The sequence below is a fragment of the Panthera uncia genome (assembly GCF_023721935.1).
Source record: "Panthera uncia isolate 11264 chromosome B2 unlocalized genomic scaffold, Puncia_PCG_1.0 HiC_scaffold_25, whole genome shotgun sequence".
In the NCBI taxonomy this organism is placed as follows: Eukaryota; Metazoa; Chordata; class Mammalia; order Carnivora; family Felidae; genus Panthera; species Panthera uncia.
The window spans coordinates 16466242-16492635 of NW_026057581.1; the positions used below are offsets into that span (position 1 = coordinate 16466242).

The 26394-nt window shown below is 44.1% G+C and overlaps 1 protein-coding gene across 4 annotated transcripts in view; it reads left to right on the forward strand.

Moving 5' to 3' along the window:
• NEDD9 (neural precursor cell expressed, developmentally down-regulated 9) overlaps positions 1-26394 on the forward strand; it is a 214667-nt gene that overhangs the window by 161713 nt on the left and 26560 nt on the right. For 3 of the 4 annotated variants that reach the window (XM_049655041.1, XM_049655044.1, XM_049655043.1), the window contains 5 exons: positions 13049-13150; positions 13881-13982; positions 14931-16166; positions 17506-17595; positions 19667-22334. In XM_049655041.1, coding sequence (XP_049510998.1) covers positions 13049-13150; positions 13881-13982; positions 14931-16166; positions 17506-17595; positions 19667-20176 — 2040 coding nt within the window. In that variant the 3' untranslated portion in view covers positions 20177-22334. Of the gene's footprint in view, positions 1-13048; positions 13151-13880; positions 13983-14930; positions 16167-17505; positions 17596-19666; positions 22335-26394 lie in introns of those variants that run through there. The other variant, XM_049655045.1, reaches the window with a different exon arrangement.

Below are 26394 nucleotides of genomic sequence, written 5' to 3' on the forward strand. Positions count from 1 at the left end.
CCAAAGCCATTGGTTAGGGAACCGAGGATTTCCCATATTGGGATTTGAAGCATTGTGAAATCTGGTTGCTCACGGCAACACTCCGTTACCAGCCAACTAACTCCTATATATTAGCAGTATGATTTGTCTACCAACAAGTAAAAATAGATTTAGAGGAAATGAAATCTCCCCAGGAAGATAAACTCTGACTTCACCTCACTTTCCTTTGTTGCCTTCTTATACACACACACACACACACACACACACACCCTGAAAAACAGCAGGGAGAATCAGAGTTTGACAGGGCACTAGGTACATCTGGTTTCTTCATTTATAAACTCAATGAAGTATGACTATGTTTCAGAATTGTGCATCGCTATATAAAGATAATCCAAATTTAAACGATTTTCCCCCTCAATACATGGCTCCAGGGTCTGTGTGGAGGAGTGAACGTTCATCTAAAATCCCTACCCACAAGGGTCAAGATGAATTTTAAATCTTACACAGAACTGGAGGTCCTTGAGCACTTAGGGGCAGGACTTTATGAGCTTACTTTGAAAATGAGAAGTCTCTCTTCCCAGCCGAGCCACCCACGCCGGGGGAATGAGCAAACTGTAACACCTCCCTAAAAATGTACAAAGGTCTTTTTTTGTTTGTTTGTTTGGTCAATGCCAAAGCCTTCTAACTCAGTTGCAGTTTGTCACAAAGCTTAGAGATAGTATATATTTCTATGAGTGCATTAGCAACTCCTTAGGAACCCACACCAAAGCAAACAAAGGTAATTTTCTTTCCTTTTTCAATGATTTCATGCTATGTGAATGTGCTTATCACAGTGAATAGGTCAGATATTGTGTGTGGTATGATGTCTGGCTGAGTGGATAATGCTGTATTTGTGAGGGAAAGGAAAGAATGCATTTGTTTATTTGATTTGATGATAAAACCGAGACTTAATATTGGTTGAATGCATCTTTAAAAGCAGGCTTATGTTGGGGTGCCTGGGTGGCTCAGTCGGTTAAGCGTCCCACTCTTGGTTTCAGATTAGGTCATGATCTCATGGTTCGCGAGATCAAGCCCCGTGTCAGGCTCTGTACAGATAGGAACTTGCTTGGGATTCTCTCTCTCTCTCTCCCTCTCTCTCTGCCCCTTCCCTGCTCTCTCTCTCTCTCAAAATAAATAAACTTAAAAAATAACAGCCTCGTGTCGGTGCCTTGTGGAAAAAGCTAGATGCCGTCAGAAGTACACTTGCTTCTCAAGAGTGCCACCCACCCAGTTGTCAAGGGACACTTCTAGAGAGGTATGCTGCTCCTGTTGAAGGAGTCAGGGTGTGACTCACTTAGGACAATGTGTCTCCTCTAAAAGTTCTATGTAACTCCAGTAATATCTGTAGAGTACCAAGGAATCCTCTGTTTAAAGGGACTCCAGAGAAGGTCCATTCTTGAAGCAAAGAATCTTCGGCAATGCCATAATCACATCTGATTTATCGGAGTAAATTTTATTTGGTTTTCTTAAAGCAGAGTGTGCTTAAACGAATTATTTATCATAATAGCTATTTATTTTCAAATGCACCACCAACTGACTGCATGGCCTTTAGCATGCTATCAAGTGGCTCATTTTTCAAGATAGTTGTAGAACTAAAGTGGGGGTAACCCAAAAGTGCCCTGGAGCCCTGGCTCCATGTTAGGGACCTTATATCCATAATCTCATCTGATCTTCTCAATAGCCTCATAAGATGTTCATTACGACCTCATTTTACAGGGGAGGAATCTGAAGTCTGAGAGGTTAGTTAACTTGTTGAAGGACATCCCTCTAGTAAGAGGCAGCATTGATATTTGAACTCACATCTGTCCAGCTAACGGTTGATGTTGCCCAGCCCTAAAATAGGAAGGCATGTTTAGGACACTTTTTCAGCAGTTCCAGCTCATCAGAGTCCTGGGTGCTAAACAGCATCCACTGGGCCAGGAAGAATGAGAGGCACTTCGGAAGGCTCCCATCCCAGATCAGGAGAGTAGCCTCCGTGCTGAGGGAATGTGGGTTTAGGAAGGTGGGAAATTCCCACCACCCAGGTATAGTGGTCAGTTTCATGGCAGGCTGATCCAGAAGTCCTGAGCAGATGATTAAGGGGATGTAAAGACCGTGGTACCACCGAGAACATTGCTGTGCTGGCTTTCTCTCTCATTGGAAATACCACCTTGTCACATGACTTCAAATTGGTCCAAATGGAGGACTTCATGTAACCAGACACAATTGTCCCCATTTATCCACCATTTTGCTCTCACGATTTCTGTTACCCATGGTCAATCACGGTCCGGAAGCAAATGATCATCCTTGTCACGTACTGACATTCCCCTCACCTGACATCTCTTCACGTAGGCATTTTATCATCTCACATCATTCTCAGAAGGGTGCGTACAGTACAATAGGAATATTCTGAGAGAAGGAGACCACACTCACATAACTTTTATTATAGCATCTTATTTATTTATGGCATTTATTATATCATTATAATTGTTCTATTTTGTTATTGTTGTTAATCTCTGACTATGCCAAATTGATAAATTAAACTTTATCATAGATATGTATGTACAGGAAAAACATAGTATATATATAGGGCTCGGTACTAACTATGGTTTCAGGCACCCACTGGTAGTTGGGGAGGGGGGGGAGGTCTTAGAACACATTCACAAGGGATGAGGGGAGACTGCTGTATAGTTAAATCTCCCAGAATGGTCTTGCCAGGGAGAGGGGACCCCCCCAAAATTTAAGATACCCAGATTTCAAGTTTTGCTTCTCAAGCAAGGAAGTGAGTTTGTGAAATTGGGAAAGTACTAAATTCCTAGTAAATTTCTAATCTGTCTTGCTAATGTCAGCAACAGGAACACTGAGAAAAGTAGTATGTGCCCAGCCAACCAGGTTCTCATTTACTTTGCTGTCATTAACCATCTGAATAACCTCTCTGAACTTCAGTTCCCTGAACTGTGAAATGGGGAGTAGGGTTGAATTGTCTCTAATGGTCTTTGCTAAAATTTTATGATCCAGATATCCTTATCTGATTCTTTCCCAGAGTCACTTGAAAAGTTTAATAAAATGACTTGACCTCAAGATTCTTTAAAACACAACACAAAACAGGGGCGCCTGGGTGGCTTGGTCGGTTAAGCGTCCGACTTCAGCTCAGGTCATGATCTCGCGGTCCGTGGGTTCGAGCCCCGCGTCGGGCTCTGTGCTGACAGCTCAGAGCCTGGAACCTGTTTCAGATTCTATGTCTCCCTCTCTCTCTCTGCCCCTCCCCTGTTCATGCTCTGTCTCTCTCTGTCTCAAAAGTAAATAAACGTTAAAAAAAAAATTAAAAAAAAAACACAACACAAAACAACAACAACAAAAACAAGACACGCAGGCACTGATATAAATTTCGAGCTGACTCCCTACGTTTTGGCCAATCTTTTTACTCTTCCTGTAGGAGGCAGTCCACCTTCCCATCTAGAAATCGCAGTCACCTCTAGAAGATTGAGCTGTGGCGACAGAAGGCAGGGAACAGGTGGAACACAGGAGGGAGGGTAGGGGTATGCTGAGCCAGGGAGAATCAGAGTTCTCACCCTGTCCCCCTACGTGGGAACATTTCCAGAGAGCGTCTTGTTAAGGAGAACTGTCTTCCCTGCTTTGCTACCAAAAGCTAAGAGAGTGTTTCATCCTAGACCTTGTCATTTTCTTCCCATTTTCCTGTGTTTAATCTTCTCGAATAAGGCAGAGGCCCTTGGTGGGTCAGGTGTCTCTCGAAGCGACATCCCTGCCGCAGAACCAAGTTCTGCCACGTGCGTGGTTTGTTCCATCAGCCATTGCATCTCGTCTCCCAGTGAAGCCGTGGGAGGAACTGAGAGCGCTAGGCATTTGGGTCTAGAAATTCTCATGCCTTGATCCCTTTCCATAATCACATCCTCTTCAGGGCGGTCTATGAGCATCTCTCTAAAATGCATTTCAGGGGCGCCTGGGTGGCTCAGTCAGTTGAGCGTCCGACTTCGGCTCAGGTCATGATCTCACAGTCTGTGGGTTCGAGCCCCGCGTCAGGCTCTGTGCTGACAGCTCAGAGCCTGGAGCCTGTTTCCAATCCTGTGTCTCCCTCTCTCTCTGCCCCTTCCCCAGTCTCACTTTGTCTCACTCTGTCTCTCAAAAATAAATAAATAAATATTAAAAAAAATTTTTTTAAAAATAAATAAAATAAATAAAATGCATTTCAAAATCTAGATTTAGTGCTCAGTGGCCTGTTGCATTTATTTGGACATCAAAAGAACCAGAATGCCCATGCCATTACAGTTCTCAAAGAGCATTTCGGTCCACAGCATATAAAAAATGACTGGGGCACCAGCTCTGTCACGGGTCACGTTCGGCTTTGTCCAGAGGAAGACCTCAGCCCCTGAGGAGCCCCGACGTCACTTCCCACCATGTCCTTTCACGTTAAATCCTTCTAGCTGCTCTTTGGCGTTTGGTCCCTCCATAACTAAATATTGCTTTAGCACTTGCTGCACAAAGAGCTTCCAGAAAGCAGCAGGGGAGGCATGCTAGAGGCTTGACAATCGGGGCACTGTTTCCATTGAGTGTTTGGCCTCCTCAATGCTGTGTCCAATGAAAGTGACCCAAGAGCCCCGTTCCACTTCTGAGCCTTCGGTTGTGACTTTCTCCTCATTTGGAAAAAGAGACTGGCCGCGATGTAGACTGGCTCGCAAAAGGCTTGGTTCTCGCATGAAATCAGATGTCGAGATGCCTTTAAAGGAAAGTAAATCACCGCCCAAATACAGAAGGGGAGAAACCTCCATGAGCACAAGAGAAGCATTAGGAAGGGTAAACTGTGCACTTGGCCCGTGAGGGTGTAGTTTTAAGGCCAGACTGCGTTTTCATTATATTGTTGCTGTGCGAATAATAAATGAGCTCACTGCTACACCCAAGCTGGGCAGAGAGAATTTATAGAGAATTAATAAATCCAGTGTAGGCAACATGTGGTCTTTCCTCCCGTCATAGAAAAGAAACTAGTAATCTTGGATTTTAAACAGACAGACCTCTATAACTTTGCACTTTCGGAAACCTGGATCCAACTTCTAATGGGCAGGCAGTGATAATAGTGATGTTTCTCTTCCTAAGGGTTTTCTTTAAAGGGAAAGGGTCACACAGTTCATGGGCTTTAAGACAAAGAGGTTGTTATAAGATCTCATAAATACTGTGGGGGTTCTGTTCATGCTTTTTAAGGGCATTTACGTGAAAGAAGTCCTTTCCAGCAAGCAGTCTGAGAAATCTAAAGACTCTCGTTAATGCATGAAACCCAGAGATAGTATAAATAAAACAGGGGGCTCGGGGACATTAGAGCTCGAAAGGAAGCAATCTAATTTTGCTTTCCACATAAGCCAAAACAAAGAGAAAAAATGCAAATGGCTGACTGCTAATTGGTGAGGCCTACTTTTGAATTCAGACAACCTCAGGTACTGTTAACGGTGAAGTTATAAATCTGTAGTGTAATTATTATGGCACAGCAGTACTTTTTAACTTCTCCTCGATTACTCATTATATTTCCTGAGCACCACCTGGGTTGCCTAGTTCTTGACTAGGCCCTGGGGCGGAACACCAGGAGCCCGTTCCACACGTTCCTGCTCTGCTAGATTGATGGGAAAACTCCACTGGTCAATTTTCAAGGCATTATCTGGATATCAGGAGAAAGGATTGTGTCATTCTGGCCATTGCTGATGTTGCTTTGGAATGTAGAGACTTAGACCCAGAGAATTAAATCATGGGACACAGCAACTAGGACAGTTACAAAAGATGCCTCCCTCCCCTTCCACGCGGGATTTCCTGTTATTCTTTAAAAATTCTGTTAAAGTTGGGGAACCTGGGTGGCTCAGTCAGTTAGGCATCCGACTTCAGCTCAGGTCATGATCTCACGGTCCGTGAGTTCGAGCCCCGCGTTGGACTGTGCGGACGGCTCAGAGCCTGGAGCCTGCTTCTCATTCTGTGTCTCCCTCTCTCTCTGCCCTCCCATGCTCACTCTCTGTCTCAAATAAATAAACATTTCAAAAAGAAAAGGTGAAAAAGAAAATTCTGTTAAAGCTATACAAAATTACATTTTTGTGATTTTTATAACTTTTGAAACAGGCATCTCTCAAATGCAGAAGTATGAGCAATAATATTGGTAATAATACTCCAGAACAGTTCACCTGTGCTCCTCCCCATCCTATCTCAGTCCCTCATCTGTTCCACCCAATTCTTTCTGTCAAACAGTAGGATTTTTCCGCTTCCTTTGCACTGTTTCTGTTCTTCCTTATGGTTGCCGGTAGCATGGCAGGAGGGAAGGAAACAAAACAGGGTTGAGTGTTGGAGGAGAGAGATGAGAAGTTGCCATAAGTGGTGAGCGGTAGGGCTGGCGTCAGAAGGAAGCATGGCAGAACATGGCAGGAACTGAGACCCTATTAATTGGCTCCCATAGGATTCTCAGGGCGAGGAGGGTCTGCCTTCATGATTGGCACAGCCTGTTCCCTCCCGCCTCCCATGGCGTGCCAATGAACTGGTGGTCTGCAGCTGAGAAGCTAACATCTCCCTCACCCCAGGGCCTCCACAGCAGCTACGCCCCACTCCCAGGCACCTGCCAGCTGGCTCCCCTTTCAGGGGGTAGAGTGGATGCCCAAGGAGACCTTGCTGAGACCTTGGCCCCATTGATATCATGTGAGCAGGAGTTGTTCTGAGAGAAAGTGTTTTCTTCTAGACATTCCAGTTGGGAATGTGCCCTACTTCTTGGTGAGATCCTCTTGATAAACCCGGCTTGTGATCTTCCACTGAAAAGACCTTGTCTGAAGAAAAATTCAATAAGGTGTCCTGGGCTTGGGACCTCCATGTTTCTCTTGGATAGTAGGTTTATTTCGAAGTCTCATAAAGCGTGTTTTCTCCTGGGGTTCTCCACTGAAGTGTCTTGGGCTGTTATGGTGATAACTGTGACAATGACAAGACTGATATGACCACAGTAAAATGGTCACCCAAGTAAATCTACTGATGGTCATCAAGAACCAAAGTCTCTTGTCACTTACTGCTTTGATTTGAAATTCCCATTGCCTCATAGACCTCACTAGGAACAGTCTATGCTTTGTAAAGATTAATTTATTTCTATTTGACTTATATCTCACTGATTAAATCTTGTTTGCTCCCGTGGTTTAATCATAAAACATTGTGAAAGCAAACAGCCTCGAAGTCTGTGATCACTAAGACACAGACCACATCCTCATCATATAAGGAAGAAAGCAAGAATCCTCTGTTGTTTCTCTTCTTCCATTGTCTTGTCTCCTGTATTCCTGGTTATCTTTGCATAGTGGACATTGTATTTTTGAATATTTGTAAGAAATAACTTAAAGCCCATAAAGATGTTCTCTAATTCCAGACAGGATTTTCTTTCCTTCTGCCAGCCTCACAGCCACACATAAATCTAATTTCAGGCTTTGAAATGTTCTTACCAACCCCAGTGAGTGAAAACCTGGCTTTAGCTGGTGCAAGGGTGGGTTCCCTTCTGGGTTAACTCTGACTTTTACATGCAGCCCTTAGGATCCCAACCCAAAGAGGGGATGGGTATCAGAGTCTCATCCTTGGTGAGCCCTAGAGTCTGATACCCCACTCACCCAAAGAAGCAGTGAAAAGACACACTGTGGCCTCTCCGACGCCTGTCCCAGATCAACAAATGCCACCAGGAAAAAAAGCAGCCTCAAAATTTGGGCTTACCTCTGGGGCCACTTCAGCATCCAATGGTTGATTTTGGCTCAGGTCACAATCTCACTGTTGGTGAGATAGAGCCCTGCGTCAGGCTCCTCACGGACAGTGTAGAACTCTCTCTCTCTTGGAGATTCTCTTGGAATTCTCTCTCTCCCTCTCTCTGCCCTCCCCTGGCTTGTGCATGCACACATGCATGCACTCTCTCCCTCTTTCAAAAATAAATAAACTTTAAAAAAAAAATGGGGCTTACCTCTATGAGTTCCTTCTCTACTCCCAAATTTGGACCTGATAACTCTTTACTATCTTGTAGTGCTTTAATGCTATTAAGAAGATTTTTAGTATCTTTTCCTCATTTTTTTAAAAGCTGTCTTCAGTAGGATGATTGATCTGAATTCCCTGGTCCACAATTTAAGTCCAAAAGTGGAATCTGTATAATGCAGGTGACAATTATAATAAAAACAACTAAGGCTTAAGGGGTTTACTCTATGCCGGGTACCTTATGTCCTTGATCGCATTTAATACACTAATAGGCTATAAGTATTATTATTTCCATTCTACTAATAAGGAAACCGGCTTCAAATGGACAGATGCCTTGGTCATGCTCTCACGTGTGCTAGAGTCAGCCTGCCTGAGTCCAGCTTATATTCTCAGTCACTCCCCCCATCAGATCTAATCCTTCTTTCAAGGAGCTAAAGACCTAGTGTGGCCATGGCCTTTGACACTCAGCTTCTCGTGACACATGTCAGAAGTCCTGTTCCTTTCCATTGTATTTTCCCTCCAATATTAAGGTAAAATGCAGAGTTTGTTTTGATTTTTTTTTGCCAGACCTCCCCCCCCCACCACCCGCCATATGTTTCTAGCATGTGGCTGAGAAGAACGCAGATGTTCATGTCACACACGGGCTCTAGACCGGGGAAAAGGAAACCAGCTAGCAGTCCTTGTTGGCCTCCAGTTGTGGTTTGTACCAAGTAGTGGTGTAGGCGATCATTCTTCCATGGTTTCTGATTTCTCGATTGGATCTAAGATTCACTCAGCTTTTTTGGCTTCTTCACTTGCCTGACGTTACCGCATGGCTGATCCAGCCAGCTCTGCCCCTTATCCCATGAGTCCCACTCAGCCTTGAGCTGACTCACCTGGACACCAACCTTATCCCATACAGGCAGACCTTGTTTTCTGCCCTGGCCAGTTCCACACCATCTTGCTTAAGAAAAGCCTTGAGTTTTCCTGTAGTTTGTTAATATCTTCAGCCAATGCATTTATCCAAGGCCTGCTGTAGTCAAGGCCCTGTACTAGGCCCTGCAGTCTCCACCGTGCTGAGAGAGGAAATGAGGTGCCATGAAACAGACCACGAGTGATAAGTACCATTAGGAGAGGCATGGATAACATGCTTGGGGAGTTCTCAGGAGGGAGGTATTATGTCCGTCTGGAAAGCCCTGATGGGAGAGGCACTCAGCTTAGCCTTGAAGGTTGAATGAAATTTGAACTTGAGGAAAGGAAGGAGAACACCTGGCACGAAGATACAGCGTGGGTGAAGGCACAGAGGTTCGACACGCAGGGCACGTGTACGAAACGGTGTGGTTCTGTCTTGCCGAGGCATGGAGTCCGTGAAGAGCTTTTTGGGCCCTGCGCTCAGAGGCTTTCAAGATATTAAAGGGAGGATGGCAGAAATACACAGATGAAGGCAAGAGCGGCCCCCTGGGGGCCAGAGATATGTTTAGCTTGGCCAAGACGCCGCTTGAAATATTTGAGCCAATTCTGGAAATCGGATTTCACGTTAAAAAAAATAATAATAATCCAGACTTCCGGCTTCTCCTGAAAATTCGAGAGACTCGGCAACGTGGGGTGCATTTTTTCAGGGTGGCGGTTGGCGGGAGCCAAGCAATGGCCGCTTTCCATCCGGAGGGCGTGAGTTCTGTCTCCCCAGCACAGAATCCCAGCCTGTTTCTTCCTTCACCGCACCTGCTCAGCCCCGCAGGTATCTAAGTGTGAGGCCCTCGTTGGCTACAGGGGTAGGAATAAGCCCATGCCAAAGGCTGTCAGGTGTGAGTGGTGCTGCCCAAGGACCCCTCTTCCAGCTCTCTGACTCACACGTGCTGGTTGTTAGTGTTCCCTGGCCCTTGCTGCCACCCCAAACACAGGCTCCTCTGCTCTAAAACGTCAGCATGCGTGGCTCTCAAAATTATGAGACCTGGAGGTATTTACAGCATCTCTGAAAGCAGCTCTTGGCACCCAGGATCTGATGCTGAAAACGGTGTGAATCCAACGGGTCAAAGTGTGGGGTGGGGTGTGCCCTGTGTTTGCTTGTTTTTATGCAAAGCACATTCATTGGAGAGTGAACCTAACCCCAGTCCCTGGACTTTGGATACCACCCTGCTAGGACCCGGCCTGGGAGATTTATTAAACGGGCTATTCCTTTCCTAACTGTCTACATCTGCCCCTTCTTCTCTGCCTCAGAACTCTTCTCAAAGCGTCCACCTTCAGACTCCAGTTAGTTGACAAGAACGGAGTACTAACAGCTGAGAAGCTATCAGATTCCTCATGGGACAGAAAATTCATAGTTGGGGAATGCAAATCCTCTGCCAAGGTCATCGGGAAAGGGGTGGCAGTAGCCATTGTCAGAGAGCCCCAGAATTCCCCTTTTTAGCCCCGTTTGCATCAACTCTAAGGAACTAAGGGGTCGATTGGGTAGCTCCTGAGGCTAAGCCCTTGTAACTAGAGATAAATGTGCAGAATAAAAGGAATGCACAAAAGAAAAACTGACGGAGGAAAAAAAGGAAACGAAAAGCCTGACTTAATTTCATTGAGGAAAATAGTTTTGATGTGCCCTTTGTGCCCATTGTCCATCAAAGCCTTGCTGTGCAAATGCCCAGGAGTGTGCCTCTGAAATTCACATCCTCTTAGCTAGACCTTGGTGTTCCTCCTAGGCTGAGGTTCAGTAATTCTGGGGCCCTAGAAAGGTTGTTTTTTTTTTTTTTTTTTTTTTTTTTTTTGTACTGTGTCAAGCGGGAAGAAAAGGTCTTATGACCACAAAACTGGATACTTTGTAAGGTACAGAACAGTCAGCACTTTCCTCCGAGGAGAGAACACACAATTGGCATCAAAGTCGCCCAAGCAACGGGTTGAGGAGGACAGTGTCCAAAAGTAGAAGACTTCCAGCTCCTCATTCCTGCAGACGTCACAGAGTGGGTCGCGGTATGCCGTGGATGTGTCCGACCAGATGCAGAACGCGGGTCCCATTTAAAGGCTATTTGTGGACCGGTGTGAATTAGATGGTACCATGGGGAATGCTGGAATGGGGGGAGAGATTGTATTTTGTTGGCTTCTTCCCCCTGTGGTTTTCACCATCTGTTTCTTTTAATGCATAAACAAGGCAAATGACTGGTTTGGAATGCAAAGTTTTTAAAAACCAGATGACCACAGGCATCCTCTAAATGAGAAAGAGAGAGCGAGTTGAGGTTCTGTGACATTTGTCAGGAAGTGAGATGTTAAATACCGGGAAGCACTAATGCTCACTGCCAGGGAAAATCCACAGAGGCAAGGAAAAGCTTTGTCTATGACCCTGCCTTTCCGACGTCTTGCCATACGTTTACATTTCACCCGGGACTATTTTCAGACACCGGCACCACCCCCCCTCTATCTCCCAGCTCCCCCTTCCCATCTTTAAACTAAAGATGGAACCACTCAGCTGGCCTTCAGCATAACCAGCCTTGGTTTTCCATTAGCATTATTACTATCTTGGCAACCTTGGGCAGAATCCACTCTGAGCAACTTTCAGACTGAACAAAAGCTGTGTTGTTGCACAGGTTCTATTACAAAGCCAAAATAGAGAGCTATAAATAGAGAGGCTGATGAGATAGACTCCAAGAAGATACTTCATTTCTCTCCTGGACAATAGTGAGTGGGGGGGAAAAATTATCTAAGGGCACTAGGAACACAGTGTGTTTTTCTTGAGCAAAGGGCATGCCGCTTTTAAAAGGAAGATTTGCTATGCACAATACAGTGGCCACTCTATAAATGGTTCTGTATGCTCCATGCCAACAAGCCTTAAAGCAATAGATTCCTTTTTTAAAACCCAAGGCGGCGAAGAGATTTGATGGGATGGTGACTGTGTACTAATCCCCTTTACCTTCATCTCGAGCAGTAATCAACTGCAAACACCGGGATTTAAGCGTCTTAGAGCTCCCCCGGGGAGAAGGGTATTGATGCATTTGGCTGAGTTCCACCCACTTCAGCATAAGATGAACGTGAGCATTTTTCACATAGTTTTGTAGGTAGCCTGACGCCAGAAATGTTCACATTAGAGAAAGGATAAAAGATGATGGTTTCTTAGGGAAGAACCAACTCATCCTAATTTACAAAGTGTTCTAAAAAAACCATCATGGGTGATGCTAAGGTGGGCGCTATTAGTCATTCGGGGGTGGGGGGGGGGCACGGTTAGGCAGAAACAAGACTCTGGTAATTTAGAAGCCCTTGGGGGACTAAATAGGCTTCCAAATGAGTTGAAGTTCAAAAATAATTTCTCTACCCTTGCTTAGGACACAAGGAAGGCTGTAGATACGAAAATCCCAGCCTGTCGGGTGAGATTCCTTTCACTGGCATTGGTTCCAGATGCCACAGTTGTGATGAGTGTGTTTGACTTCCCACATCCCTTGGACATAGGTACTGTCTGGGATGGCTGCTTCCCTGGTGGAAACAAGAAAATGATTAGACACATGACCTCTGTTCCGGGTGGCTCACAGGTCCATCTGTCATTTGTTCCAAAGGTTAGATTGAAAGTTCCTGGAGGCTTCTGAGAGCACCACTGTCTGAGCGTTACTTTCATAAAAGTGCTCTAGTGACCTATGGAATTTTAGTTATAATAATAATAATGTCACATGAAGAGGCATCCTGGGGAAGGTATGAGAGGAATTTTAAGTAGCTGAACTCTCTATTTGCATTATTCACTTTACAAATAGTTTCAGAGCCTTTAAAAAAAAAAAGTGCACCTTTTTTTTCCATTATCTGTGGTTTTGGTGCTCCAAAGGGATGATCTAGGACCTTCATAATTTAAAAATGATTCTCCCTTAAGTTGCATCCTGGGAATTGAGACTTTGACCTACTTTGAGATGATTTGTCACCATGAGGAAGAGGGTTGGAGCTATTTCAGGGATTTGTTCTTTGCTGGGATACAAGAGGGGATTTAAAAGTGTTCTGACTTGATGTCTCCTTGTCTCCTTCCTTTTCTGTCTTCCGTTCTTTGTTTGTGGGGGAGAGGTGAGGGAGGAGTGCCTGGTTAAGAGGCTAAGAGATATAGTAGGACGGGGGCTTGGAAGTTTACACCTCTGTGTCTTCTTGCCCACAGGTGATAACCCCCGTGAGAACAGGACAAGGCTACGTGTATGAGTACCCGTCCAGATACCAAAAGGATATCTACGACATCCCTCCTTCCCACACCACTCAAGGGGTATGTACCAGGGCCATGGTCACCAGCAGAGGGGACCACTTCAGGGTGGTATTCCTTCAAAGCTACAGAGCAAAGGGAAGTTCACAGATTAGGTGTGTTTCACGTGAAGAATTATTAAGTTCACCCATCCAGAAGCCATTTTAGCCAATGTTATGTAAATTATGTTTTCTGGGGGCGCCAGGGTGGCTCAGTCATTTAAGCATCTGACTTCCGCTCAGGTCATGATCTCACAGTTCGTGAATTCAAGCCCCACGTCGGGTTCTGTGCGGACAGCTCAGAGCCTGGAGCCTGCTCTGGGATTCTATGTATCCCTTTCTCTCTGCCCCTCCCCTGCTCACATTCTTGTCTCTCTCTCTTTCTCAAAAATAAACATTAAAAAAATTTTTTTAATAAATTATGTTTTCTGGATTTGCTTTATCAGGAAATCCTGATAGGCTTTTACTTGACAAAGCTCCTATTGCTTATCATTTTGTTTCAGGAAGTGTAAATTTTAAACCACAGTTGAAAGTACAGTGTCAATATTTCACGTAATGTCATTTTTATATGCAGTCTGGGTCGAAAATTATGAAATATAAAAAGCAAAATTCCATCAAGCTCTTATGTAGAATGCAGTTAAAGAGCCAAGGTATACATAACCTGGCAAATAAATCCATAAGGAAAGGCTCAGTAGTGTAAAAAATGACAAGTATGCGACATTTCTGTTCTGGGTAACTCAAGTGTTTCTCTTCAGGTATATGACATCCCTCCATCATCAGTCAAAGTCCCTGTGTTTTCAGTGCCAGTGGGAGAAATAAAACCTCAAGGAGTCTATGACATCCCTCCTACAAAAGGGGTAAGTGACAGAGCAGCCCAGAAGGGGTGTGTGTGTGTTTATTGGAATAAAACAAGAAGGGCAAACCAAAGGGGAAAAACTAGTCTTTCTGAGAGAGTGAACGAGAGGAAAGAAAGGCGATAGTTAAAGATGAGTCTAAGGATTCCAGGGGCACGCGGCTGGCTTAGTTGGTAGAACACCTGACTCTTGACCTCGTGAGTTCGAGCCCCGTGCTGGACATAGAGATTATTTAAAAAAAAAAAAAAAAAAAAAAAAAAAAAGTGAAAGGAAAAAAACACCTCAAAGATAAGTCTAAGGATTCCATATTTAGGGGACTGTGCTAAAAACGAGGTAGTCCGTAAAGGAGAGCCAGTAAGAAGGTACGATAATTCAGTTTGGCAAGCAACTAACACATCTCATATTTATGGAAAGTGTTACAGCTTCCTCGGCCCATAGACAGGGGTCAGTGTGTTTGATGCACTCTGTTATCTGCTGGGGTATGCCTGCACAGGAAGTACAGATAAGGGAACTGTGTGTCAGAACATTTAAGCAACTTACGCAGCATTTCACGGCCGACAGGTCCAGGGAGAGACCTTGGGTCTCCCGACACCCAGTCCTGTGTGTTAACACGTAGTCTGCTGCCCAGCCTGGCTCAGCCGAGGAAGGAGGCCCAGGAGGTGGTCAGAAACGCGGGACTGGGACCCAGGGAGGGCAACTCAGCCAGGCTCACAACTCACACACAGGCGGCACAGAGGCCACGGGGCGGGACGATCCTGTCAAAGGATGAGGGACGAACAGAGCCGAGCAGAGCCTTGGGAAACACTGGCCGTCAAGTGGGTAGAAGGTGAAAAACAAGGAGCCAGAGAGGCGGCCTGAGAATTCTAGCCTCATTTTAATGTCCTTTTCCATTTCTGCATGTTCATATGCGCAAGCGAACAAATACCAGCTCCTGCTTCCTTTACTTTTCAGGTATATGCCATTTCACCCGCTACTTGCCGAGACGAGGCAGGGCTGAGGGAAAAAGAGTATGATTTCCCCCCTCCGGTGAGGCAATCGGGAAGGCTGGACGTCAGACCAGAGGGCGTTTATGACATCCCCCCAGCCAGCACCAAGCCAGTGGGGAAGGACCTTCGCATAAAATATAACTGTGATGCTCCGGGAGCCGCTGAACTGGCCACACGAAGACACCAAAGCGTTTCGGTGAACCACCCACAGCTGGGACAGTCACTGGGCGCCCAGAACGATGCATATGATGTCCCCCGAGGGGTTCAGTTTCTGGAGCCAGCGGCAGAAAGCGGTGAGAAAGCAAACCCCGAAGAAAGAGACGGCGTGTACGACGTCCCTCTGCACAACCCACCAGATGTCAAAGCCTCGCAGGACGTGGTGGACAGTATCAACCGGTTATCTTTCTCCAGCACGGGCAGCACCAGGAGTAACATGTCCACGTCTTCGACCACCTCCAAGGACTCCTCGCTGTCAGCCTCCCCGTCTCAGGACAAAAGGCTCTTACTGGATCCAGACACAGCCATCGAGCGACTTCACCGGCTCCAGCAGACCCTGGAGACGGGCGTCGCCAGCCTCATGGCGCTGGTCACCACAGACTGGCGGTGTTACGGATACATGGAACGACACGTCAACGAGATCCGCACCGCGGTGGACAAGGTGGAGCTGTTCGTGAGGGACTACCTCCATTTTGCCAAGGGAGCTGTAGCAAACGCTTCCTGCCTCCCCGAACTCGTCCTCCATAACAAAATGAAGCGGGAGCTCCAAAGAGTGGAAGACTCCCACCAGATTCTGAGCCAGACCAGCCATGACTTAAACGAGCACAGCTGGTCCCTGAACATTCTGGCCATCAACAAGCCCCAGAACAAGTGCGATGATCTGGACCGGTTTGTGATGGTGGCGAAGACAGTGCCCGACGATGCCAAGCAGCTCACCACAACCATCAACACCAACGCGGAGGCCCTCTTTAGACCAGGCGCGGGCAGCTCGCACGTGAAGAGTGGGTCTGGGAACATCATGAACTCCGCTGAGTACCCACACGCTGCGTCCCAGATGCAGCTGCTGCATCCCGGGGACCACAAGGCCCAAGCCCTCACCAAGCCATTGCCCCCGAGCCTAGGCAAGGACCAGCCTCCTGACTGTAGCAGCAGCGATGGGTCTGAAAGGAGCTGGATGGATGATTATGATTACGTCCACCTACAGGTAAGGAAACCAGACCCATAAAAGCACCTATACTCATGTCCAGAGAGCCTGGGATTGATACCTGTACGACTGGTAGGCTGGACTGCCGGAGGGGAGAACATGATTACTGGTTCACAAACAAAATTAGTAGTTCACAGATGGAGGCGATATCGTACTGTTGGGAGAACACTGGCCGGAGAGTCCTGAGTCCCCGGCTCTAGACCTTTCCCCGACACTAACTAAGTGTGATTGACTTCTCAAACCTCTCAGGGTTGTAATTTCTTCATTTGCAACATGAGTGAAGCACAGAGTTGGAGTGATCCATTGATATGCCTCAGGCAAGCAGAAAGAGACTCCCCAAGTAGGAGAGTGGGCCCCCAGATAATCATATCCTCTCCACTTCTGTTGGCGTTCTGTCATATAGTTCTGCGTGGTATTTTATTTGAAAAAGGAGAGAGGCACCGTTAAGGAAAAAAAAATGCAAACCTCTATACTAAAGCATGTCTAAGGTCCCTTCAGCTCTATAATGTGTGTGTGTGTGTGTGTGTGTGTGTGTTTAATTACTTACAGAAAAACTTAACCCGACCTCAGGCTTACCTTAAGGAACACTGGGCATTTGTCAATTGACGTAGAACTTAACCAGCACATGGGAAGCTGGACAGGCACAGTTGGCCTCCTGCAAGTGGGAAATTCTACGAAGCTGACCTGGGATCCCTTTCACTTTGGGGAATTCAGACATTCTACCAGGGTCCATTATTTAGAATTTGGTGTGCTGTCTTATTTCACTTGACTGAGAGGCATGGATTATCCTGAGAACTGACGAACTACTACAATTCCCTTGGGTGCAAGACACTGGGGAAGGGAGAGAGCTGAGCCCGCCCTCCCTCCCCCATCTCCCAGTGCTAAGGAAAGGTGTGGAGAGAGAGTAGATGGGGGCGTTCACCATTCATATGGCGGGTTGTCCAGCTCTGTCTGTTGGAAATACCGACTTGGTGTAGAGTCATAGATGATTCAATGAAACCAGGAGCGCAGCGTGGATCCCATTAGAACGCTGAGAAACAGTGTTGCTTAAGGAGGTTTGAAGGGGATTGTGGGTCTCCAAGAATGGTGAAGTGGAGCAGAGATGGTGGCCTCTCACATGGACACAGACTTTACTTTTCAGCCTTGACCTCTATGGTGACTCTGGAAGTCTGGCAGAGAAGCACACCAGGGCCTGGGGTTCACAGGGCCTAACTGGGCCTGTGGGAAATCGCCAAGGCATTGGAAAATGAAAGGGTGCTTACACGTTTGTCAATGAAATTGTTAGCATAAGTGAATCACAGGGGTGATGTAATGTTTTCTTTGTGTTGGAAAATAATAGGGCAAGGAGGAGTTTGAGAGGCAACAGAAAGAGCTGCTGGAAAAGGAAAATATCATCAAACAGAACAAGATGCAGCTGGAACATCATCAGGTAAGTTCACTCAGAACAAAACCTACTGGGTATTGAAAAGATTTCCCACTTAATAAGGAAGGTGTTACTTCAAAAGATTATGGTTTTGATCCTTCCAGCATACTTTGGCATAAATAGGCTCTAAGGCATATAATAGGGTATAAGAACAAAGAGAAAGTTTATAGCGTTGGTAATCCAGCTGGTGTTCCTGGATTATGTCCAAACAGCCATTTTTTTCTGGGCTAATTCTGTATATCTAACATATTAGGACTCTTTGGGTTAAAGCTGTTGGTCTCAAGGAGCAGGACCCACTCAAGCCAGCCCAAGCAAACAGGTTTTATAGTAGGGGAATGCAAGAACAGAAAATGCAGATACAGCCAGGTCTGATGAGAGCTAGGACTATAAATTCTCTCTCCTCCTGTACTTCCTTTGCTTTTCTCTAAATCTGCTTCCTTCTCTATTTTCTAGCAGTTTCCTTTGCTTACCTATTCATTTGTCGCCCCTCTAACTTTACAGAACCCATAAATGGCCACTCAAAGTCCTTTCTACAGATGGCTTTTCGTCTCAGCTTCCTCAGCTGATGGTTTCCTACTGTGGTTCATCAAATTCCTCGAAAAAAAAAAAAAAAGAGCCTAATTGGGTCATCTCTATCTCTCTCTCTCCTACAACTCAAGCCTATGGCTTGGCTGTTTGTTCTTGGTCCAATCGAAGAGAACGAGGGCAGGATCAAATGTTTTCAAATTTCATGCAAGCTCTTAAACAAGGGATTTGGGCAGGGCAGGTTCACTCAACAGTTGGGCATGAGTGGGGCTGATAATGATGGGTATTGCTAGTAACTGGGCACAAAAATAAAAAGCAATGGATTGAGGACTTATAAGCCTTTTAAATTGAAACGAAATGGCATGCAGAGACATGTCCTTGCTTTCAGACCAGCCAACTATGTGACCTCAGGCAAGTCACTTAACCTCCGTGAACTTCAGTTACTTACGTATAAAATGAGAAGATACCCCCAGCTCTCCATCTAATAAGATGATACATTTATGAACATATTTGCAACAGCATAAACGAGATAACTTCAAACATCACGTTGTACCTGGTTATATCCACTTTGGCATTTGGCCAAGTAGGACAGCAGGGCTTTGGGGAACTTGTTGAAACCATAGCAATTCCTAAGAGGAAAGCAGAGTCGGTTGAAAAGTAAAGCTCATTGTGCATTTCTTGTGGGGGAAGCTGGACGAGGCTATCCCTACTCTGACTGAGCCCCACCTTGGAGCAGATCACTGAGTCCTAAGCTAAGGTCACAAATAGTCCTCACCTGCAAAAGAAGGGTCTTTCCTGAGATTTGGTAGAATAGCATGAAATTATTATCACTGCAGCTTAAATAATACACCAGCTGGACGCAGGAAGGGAAGAAGAAAGCTAACGCTCATTGAGTCTGTGTGTGAGGAGCTTTTCTTTCAACAGCTCTGAGCAGCTAAATGGTATGATGCACAATTATTCAGATTCCCATAGGGACGCTCTTCTCCACAATGTACATGTATTTACGTGCATTAGTCTCTCCTGTAGTGCTGGATAATAACATTCACGGATCTTGACTGAAAGAGTAGGAGAAATGGAAAGGGGTCACAGACTGTCATTTATCTAAGAGTCTGGAAGGGACAGAGTCAAGGCTTTCCCAGAGAAGGAACCAACTCTCAGTTTCCCTCGCCACCACTCAACGTTCAATAAACATTTACACAGAGGCTACAATAAACCAAACACCATTCTAAGCACTCTGTAAACCTTAACTCATTTAACCTTCATAAAGGTGCAGGTAACAGAGCTGAGTCTAAGGGCGAGCTGCCTTCCAGCCTTAGGGCAGAAGAGACCAATGCGCAGTCACAGGGGCCTGAGCTGGCCGATCCCTTAGGGATCCTCTACGTTTCACACTTTAGGAAAGTCAGACAACCTGACCAAGGCCTCCCATCTAATGAGCACTTGACCCTTGTTGGGGATTAAAATCCCTGTCCTTGAACTCCAAGCCCCGGGGTTCATTTCCGGCACAGCACACTTGCCTTACCCTTCAGGATATCTGCTTTTTGCTTCCTTGCAGCTAAGTCAGTTCCAGCTGCTGGAACAGGAAATTACCAAGCCCGTGGAGAACGACATCTCCAAGTGGAAGCCCTCTCAGAGCCTCCCGACCACAAACAGCAGCGTGGGCTCTCAGGATAGGCAGCTGCTCTACTTCTACTATGACCAGTGTGAGACCCATTACATCTCCCTCCTCAATGCCATCGACGCCCTCTTCAGCTGTGTCAGCTCCGCGCAGCCCCCGCGCATCTTCGTGGCCCACAGCAAGTTTGTCATCCTGAGCGCACACAAACTGGTGTTCATTGGGGACACGCTGACGAGGCAGGTGGCCACCCAGGACATTCGCCACAAAGTGATGAACTCCAGCAACCAGCTCTGCGAACAGCTCAAGACTATAGTGATGGCGACCAAGATGGCCGCCCTCCATTACCCCAGCACCACGGCCCTGCAGGAGATGGTGCACCATGTGACAGACCTGTCCAGGAACGCCCAGCTCTTCAAGCGCTCTTTGCTGGAGATGGCAACCTTCTGAGAAGGGCAGGAAGAAGGGGGAGCTGAGCGCGCCACCAAGGAAAACTGGAAATGCTATCTGGTTTTTGTAAATGTTATCTATTTTTGTAGATAATTTTATATGAAAATGAAATATTTTAACATTTGATGGGGTTAGATGACATTCAGAAATTCAGGGAGCTCGAGGGGGAATTTTTTTTTTTTTCCTGTGTGGTTCTTATGTAAACACGTAAGCATCTAAGGCATCAGCTGTACAGAAATGTGTCCATGTGCGTGTGTATGCCTGTGTATGCACGTTCGTTTGTAGACGTCTGTCCGAGACATTCCATTAGAAAACATGAATTAAGAAGCACCTTAGTAACCACCTCCTAATGCTGCATTTTTTTCTTTTTTTCTTTTTTTTTTTTTTTAGAAAACATACCAGCTAGTTGTAATATTGCTATATGTATACTAGCAATTATCCTGAGCCTGTCACTTCCAAGTCTGGGAAGCACGTATACATGCAAATGTTCACCTTCCAATAATGAGGCATGATGTGACTTGTTCTTGTTTTGAGGCCCCTTTCAAAGTTGACCTTCTCGGGCACATTGTGGCAAAATGCCGCACTTCTGAGGGAGGAAGCCCTGTTAGAAGTTTCAGGAAGTGTATGTTGATTCAAGCACCGATATTTTAGAAGTATTTCAAGGCCATATCCCCAGTTGGGGCTGGGTTGTTTCAAAACAGAGAGGACATCACAATAAAAGGAGAGCACATGTTTCCCCGGGGCTTTTTGATCATCTGCGTTTATGAGTGATTTGGCCATGAGGCTTTCCAGAGGGTGTTTTAAATTTGCAAAGACCAGATTATTTGCAGCAGGAATTCATAAAGACATATCAGACTACGATTGTCCACAAAAAGAAGGGATGGTTCCGTTCTGTCAGGTTTAAGTAGAGGCCTTTTTGGACTCTCAACATTCACTTGGGTGCTACCACCGTCAGTACCTGAGGGAAACTGACCAGTTTCTTAGTCACTTAAAGGTTAAGAGCCTCCAGGCCACATCCTACTCTATGAGAATCCATTGCTTGATCTCGCACCCTTCTTCAAACATGCAGCTGCTGACCCAACACTGAGCCCATCGAGTCTTTACAATTCTGTCTGGCCCACGGCCCTGTGTAAACAGCCCATTGCCATCTCACAGCTCAGCAAAGTCCGTCCCCCTTAAACCTGATGGTGTTGGCACAGTACAGACACAACACAAGCCATCAGATTCATCTTGGGGCAGATGAGACCTTTCCTACCCAATGGGTAAAGGTATTCTCACATTACCAAGTCAGGAAGCATGTTATCTATAGGCTTTTGGTCCCGTTCTTATTTAATGGTTCTAGTCTAGCCTATTGGAAAACGTTTTTATTTTGCAATATATGCCTTGACTTAATTAAGCTTGCTTGTTTTAAAAGCCAAATCATTGGAACAGGAAGGGATTTAAGAGAGAAGAATGTGCGATCTAAGTGTGATGGAAAAAAAAAAAAAATCAGTGAAACATCATAGAAGGTGCTTTTGAAAACAGCCGTAATTGTAGCTCTCCAAGTTCTCTGTCAAAAGATGATTACAAGTTGTATGGTTATATGACAAGTAAGTTTGTAGGGAGGAAGGAGACTGCTGAAAATCAACTAAGCAGGAGTTCAAAAGTGTCCCTATAGATTCCATTGTATAATAATGTGTATTTCTTAGGAGATGACAGACTTGTTCTAAGCTACATGGTGACATTTCACGTTTTCGAAACCAAAACATTCAGTCTGTATTACTCTTTCCCATCTTGTATGTAAAGGTTATTTTTAAAACATTAAATTTTTAGATCTCGATTTCCAAAGGCACTGGGCTTTCTTTTCCATATTTCTCTTTGTCACAGAGCAATACTAGAGATCTGGATTTTTTTAGGAGAATTGAGAGTTGTGTATTCTTTCACTTGGTGTCACTTCAGAGTGTATTTACATATGAAGAAAATTCTGCAATCTGTGGACATTGCCAAACCCAAATATCTGGAACAAGGCTTGGCTTCCCCAGAAAGCCTGTCCATTTAAATCATGGGTACGATGATTTCTACCATCATAATACGGATGATACCATTTGTGAGGTTTTAGAATCAAAGAGAGTTGCTTAATTCATTTTGGAAGAGACATAAAGAAACAGTTAAAAGAAAACTAGATTTGATGAAAATTAGACATTCGTATCCACGTAAATTATTTTTAATGTTTAGCCCCCTCTTTCACACAGGTATCCTAACTGTGAGATTAACAGATAAAGTTATTTGTATATATTTTGTATCATTTTGTCCACATCTATAAACATGAGCTGAGTTTTAAGAAAAGTGTCAAGACACTTCAATGGGGACTGAAGTCTTTTGAAAACATCGTACAGGAACAACTGGATCTCTCCATGGAAAAAAACGAAGACTTACCTTACAGCCTACACAACACTGAAATGGAGCATAGACTTATATGTAATACTTCTAGAAGAAAACATAGGAGAAAATCTTTGTGATTTCAGGTAGATAAAAGTTCCTTAGATAGAAAAATAAATAAGTAAGTAAATAACGGGTGCCTGGGTGGCTGAGTTGGTTAAGTGTCTGACTTCAGCTCAGGTTATGATCTTCCGGTTCATGAGTTTGAGCCCCACTTTGGGTTCTGTGCTGACAGCTCAGAGCCTGTAGCCTCCCTTTCTCTCTGCCCGTCCCCAACTCATGCTCTGTCTCTCTGTCTCTGTCTCTCTCTCAAAAATAAATAAATGTTAAAAAAATTAATAAGTAATGAAATAACTAAATAAATGAATAAATCATAAAAGAAAAAAATCGATAATTTGGACTTTACCAAAATTAAAAACTCTGCTCTTCTAAGGAGACCATTAAAAAATACAAAAAGGCAGCCCGCAAAGCAGGAGAAAATATTTGCAGGAGAAAGTATCACATAAATCCACCAGGGACATTAATCAGAATGAAGAGATGATGAAATTTTTTTTTAACGGGCAAAAAATGTGAACAGAAAGCTCACAAAAGAAGACCTACGAATGGGCAATAAGTAAATGAAATGTAAACACACCAAATAGAGTCAATAAAATTAAAAAGGCAAGCCATCCCAACTGTTGACGAGACAGGAGCAAATGGAACCCTCATACACTATTGGTGAGAGTGTAAAATGCTACAAACGCTTGGGGCAGTTCCTTAAAAAATTAAATGTATGCCTAATGTATTACTTAGGAAACCCTCTCGTACGTATTTACTCAAGAGAAATAAAAGCATATGTCCATACAAAGACTTGAAGAAGAATGCTTACAGAAGCTCTACTTGTAATAGCCAAAAGCTAGAAACAACCCAAATCTCCATCTGTGTGAATGCATAAAAAACCACTATTGTGTATCTACACAGTGGAATACTACACAGAAATAAAAAGGGACGATAAAATTGAAACAAAAACAATATGATTGAATTTCAAAACCATTGCGACATATAAAAGAAGACAGACAAAACAGACTACATACGGTATGTTTCCATTTACACAAAATTCTAAAAAATGCAAATTATAGTGACAGGAAGCAGCTCAGTGGTGTCCTAGAAAGAGGAGGGGTGGCAGGGATTCCAAAGGAGCTCAGGGCAACTTTGGGGAAATGATGAAAATGGCTATTTTATTGATCATGGTGATAGCTTCACAGGTATACACCTGTCAAATCATCAGTTTGTACACCTGAAATACAGATGATTTATTCTTTTGTTAGTTATGACTTTTTAAAAACTAAATGATCTAAACGCACCAATTAAAAGTCAGATTCTCAAACTGGATTTTTTTTTAAAAGCAAGACTAAGCTATATACTATTTAAAAGACACCTGCACTAAATGAAAATATACATATAAGTTTAAAAGCAAAGGGATGGAAAGAGATGTACCATGCACATTCTGATTTAAAAAGAAAGCTGGAGCAGCTACATTAGCAGACAAAGAATTGAGAACAAGGACAAAGGAGGACACTGCAAGATAAAAGGGTCAACTCATAAAAAAAATTATTTATTTTGTATGTACCTAATCACAAAGTTTCAAAATTTATGAAGCAAAAACTGATATAACTGAAAGGAAAAATGGGAAATCTGTCATTAAAGGTGGAGATTTAGATACTTCTGCCTCAGTAATTAATAGAACAAGTAAACAATTACCAGTAATAACTGGTAAAGATTATTCCAGGGAGCATCTGGAACTCCCTACACTGCTGGTAGGAATGTAAAATGGTGCCACCATTTTGGAAAATGGTTTGGCAATCTCTTATAAAGTTAAACATACACTTACCATATAACCCAGCAATTCCAATCATACATATTTACCCAAGAGAAATTAAAATATGTATGTCCACACAAAAAACTAACTTGCTTTATTCATCATAGTCCCAAAGGAAAACAATCCAATGGCATCCACAGGTGAGTGGATAAATAAATTGTGGTCTATTCATACAATGGAACAGTATTCATTAATAAAAAGGAGTGAACGCCAGTAATTTCTCTGACAACAGCCATAGCAACATTTTTCTAGCTATGTCTCCTGAAGCAAGGAAAACAAAAGCAAACATAAACTATTGGGATTACATCAAAATATAAAGCCTCTGCACACTGAAGGAAATAATCAACAAAACAAAAAGGCAACCTATAGAAGGGGAGAAGATATTTGCAAATGGCATATCCAATAAAGGATTAGTATCCAAAATGTATAAAGAACTTATACAACTCAATACCAAAAACCAAATAATCCAATTAAAAAATGGGCACAAGGGGCGCCCGGGTGACTTAGCTGGCTGAGCGCCCGACTGTTGATTTCATCTCAGGTCATGATCCCAGGGTTGTGGGATTGAGCCCTGTGTCAGGCTCTGCACTGAGTATGGAGCCTGCTTAAGATTCTCTCTCTCCCTCAGTCCCTCTCCTCTGCTCCCTCTCTCTCTCTCTAAAAACAAATAAAAAGTGGGCAGAAGCCATGAACAGACATTTCCCTGAAGAAGAGATACAGATGACAAATTGATACATGAAAAGATGCTCAACACCACTTCTCATCAGGGAAATGCAAATCAAACCACAATGAGATACCACCTCACATCTGTCAGAATGGCTAAAATAAAAAACACAAGGAACAAGTGTTGGTGAGGATGTGGAGAAAAAGGGACCCTCGTGCCCTGTTGGTGGGAATGCAAACTGGTACAGCCACTGTGGAAAACAGTATGGAGGTTCCTCAAAAAATTAAAAATAGAATTACCATATTATCCAGTAATCACACTGCTGGGTATTTACCCAAAGAATACAAAAACACTAATTCAAAAGGATATATACACCCCTATGTTTATTGCAGCATTATTTACAATAGTCAAATTATGGAGGCAGCCCAAATGTCCATCAATAGATGAATGGATAAAGAAGGTGGTATACATACAAGGAATATTACTGAGCCATAAAAAAGAATGGCATCTTGCCATTTGCAACAACATGGATGGAGCTGGAGAACATGATGGGAAGCAAAATAAGTCAAAGAAGGACAAATACCGTACGATTTCACTCATATGTGGAGTTTAAGAAACAAAACAAATGAACAAATGAAAAACGAGACGCACCGAAAAAACTGATGGTTACCAGAGGGGAGGTGAGTCCGTGGGGACGGGCGACACAGACAAAGGACATTAAGAGCACACTTATCATGATGAGCGCTGCGTAACGTACAGAATGGCCGCATCATATTGTACACCTGAAACTAACATAGTGCGATGTTAACTCTAAAAAAAGAAAGCAACCAAAACAAAAATAAATAAATAAAAAGGAGTGAATTAACGACACATGTAACAGCATGGATGGATCCACCTTAGAAACATTTTGCTGAGAAAAAGCCACCCAAATAAAGAGTACATATATACGAAGTTCTACAAAACACAGATCTACTTGGCAGTAACAGACATCAAATCAGTGATTTCCTGCAAGGGTGGGAGTTGGGGATAATTCGGAAAAGAGGACGAGGGAACTTTTTGGTGTGACGGACACGTTTTATTTCAGGGCCATACATATGTGTTATATCTGCGCTCTACGATGGAAATGTTAATATCTACTCAAAACGGGTGCATGTCATCACAGGTACGTCTAGCTCAATCAAGTTGATTTTCAAAAGAGGTAAGGCATTTCCCAACTGATTCTAATGTTCCATTTTTTTGTCAAACCGATACTGCCAATTAATTCACCAGAAACGCTGG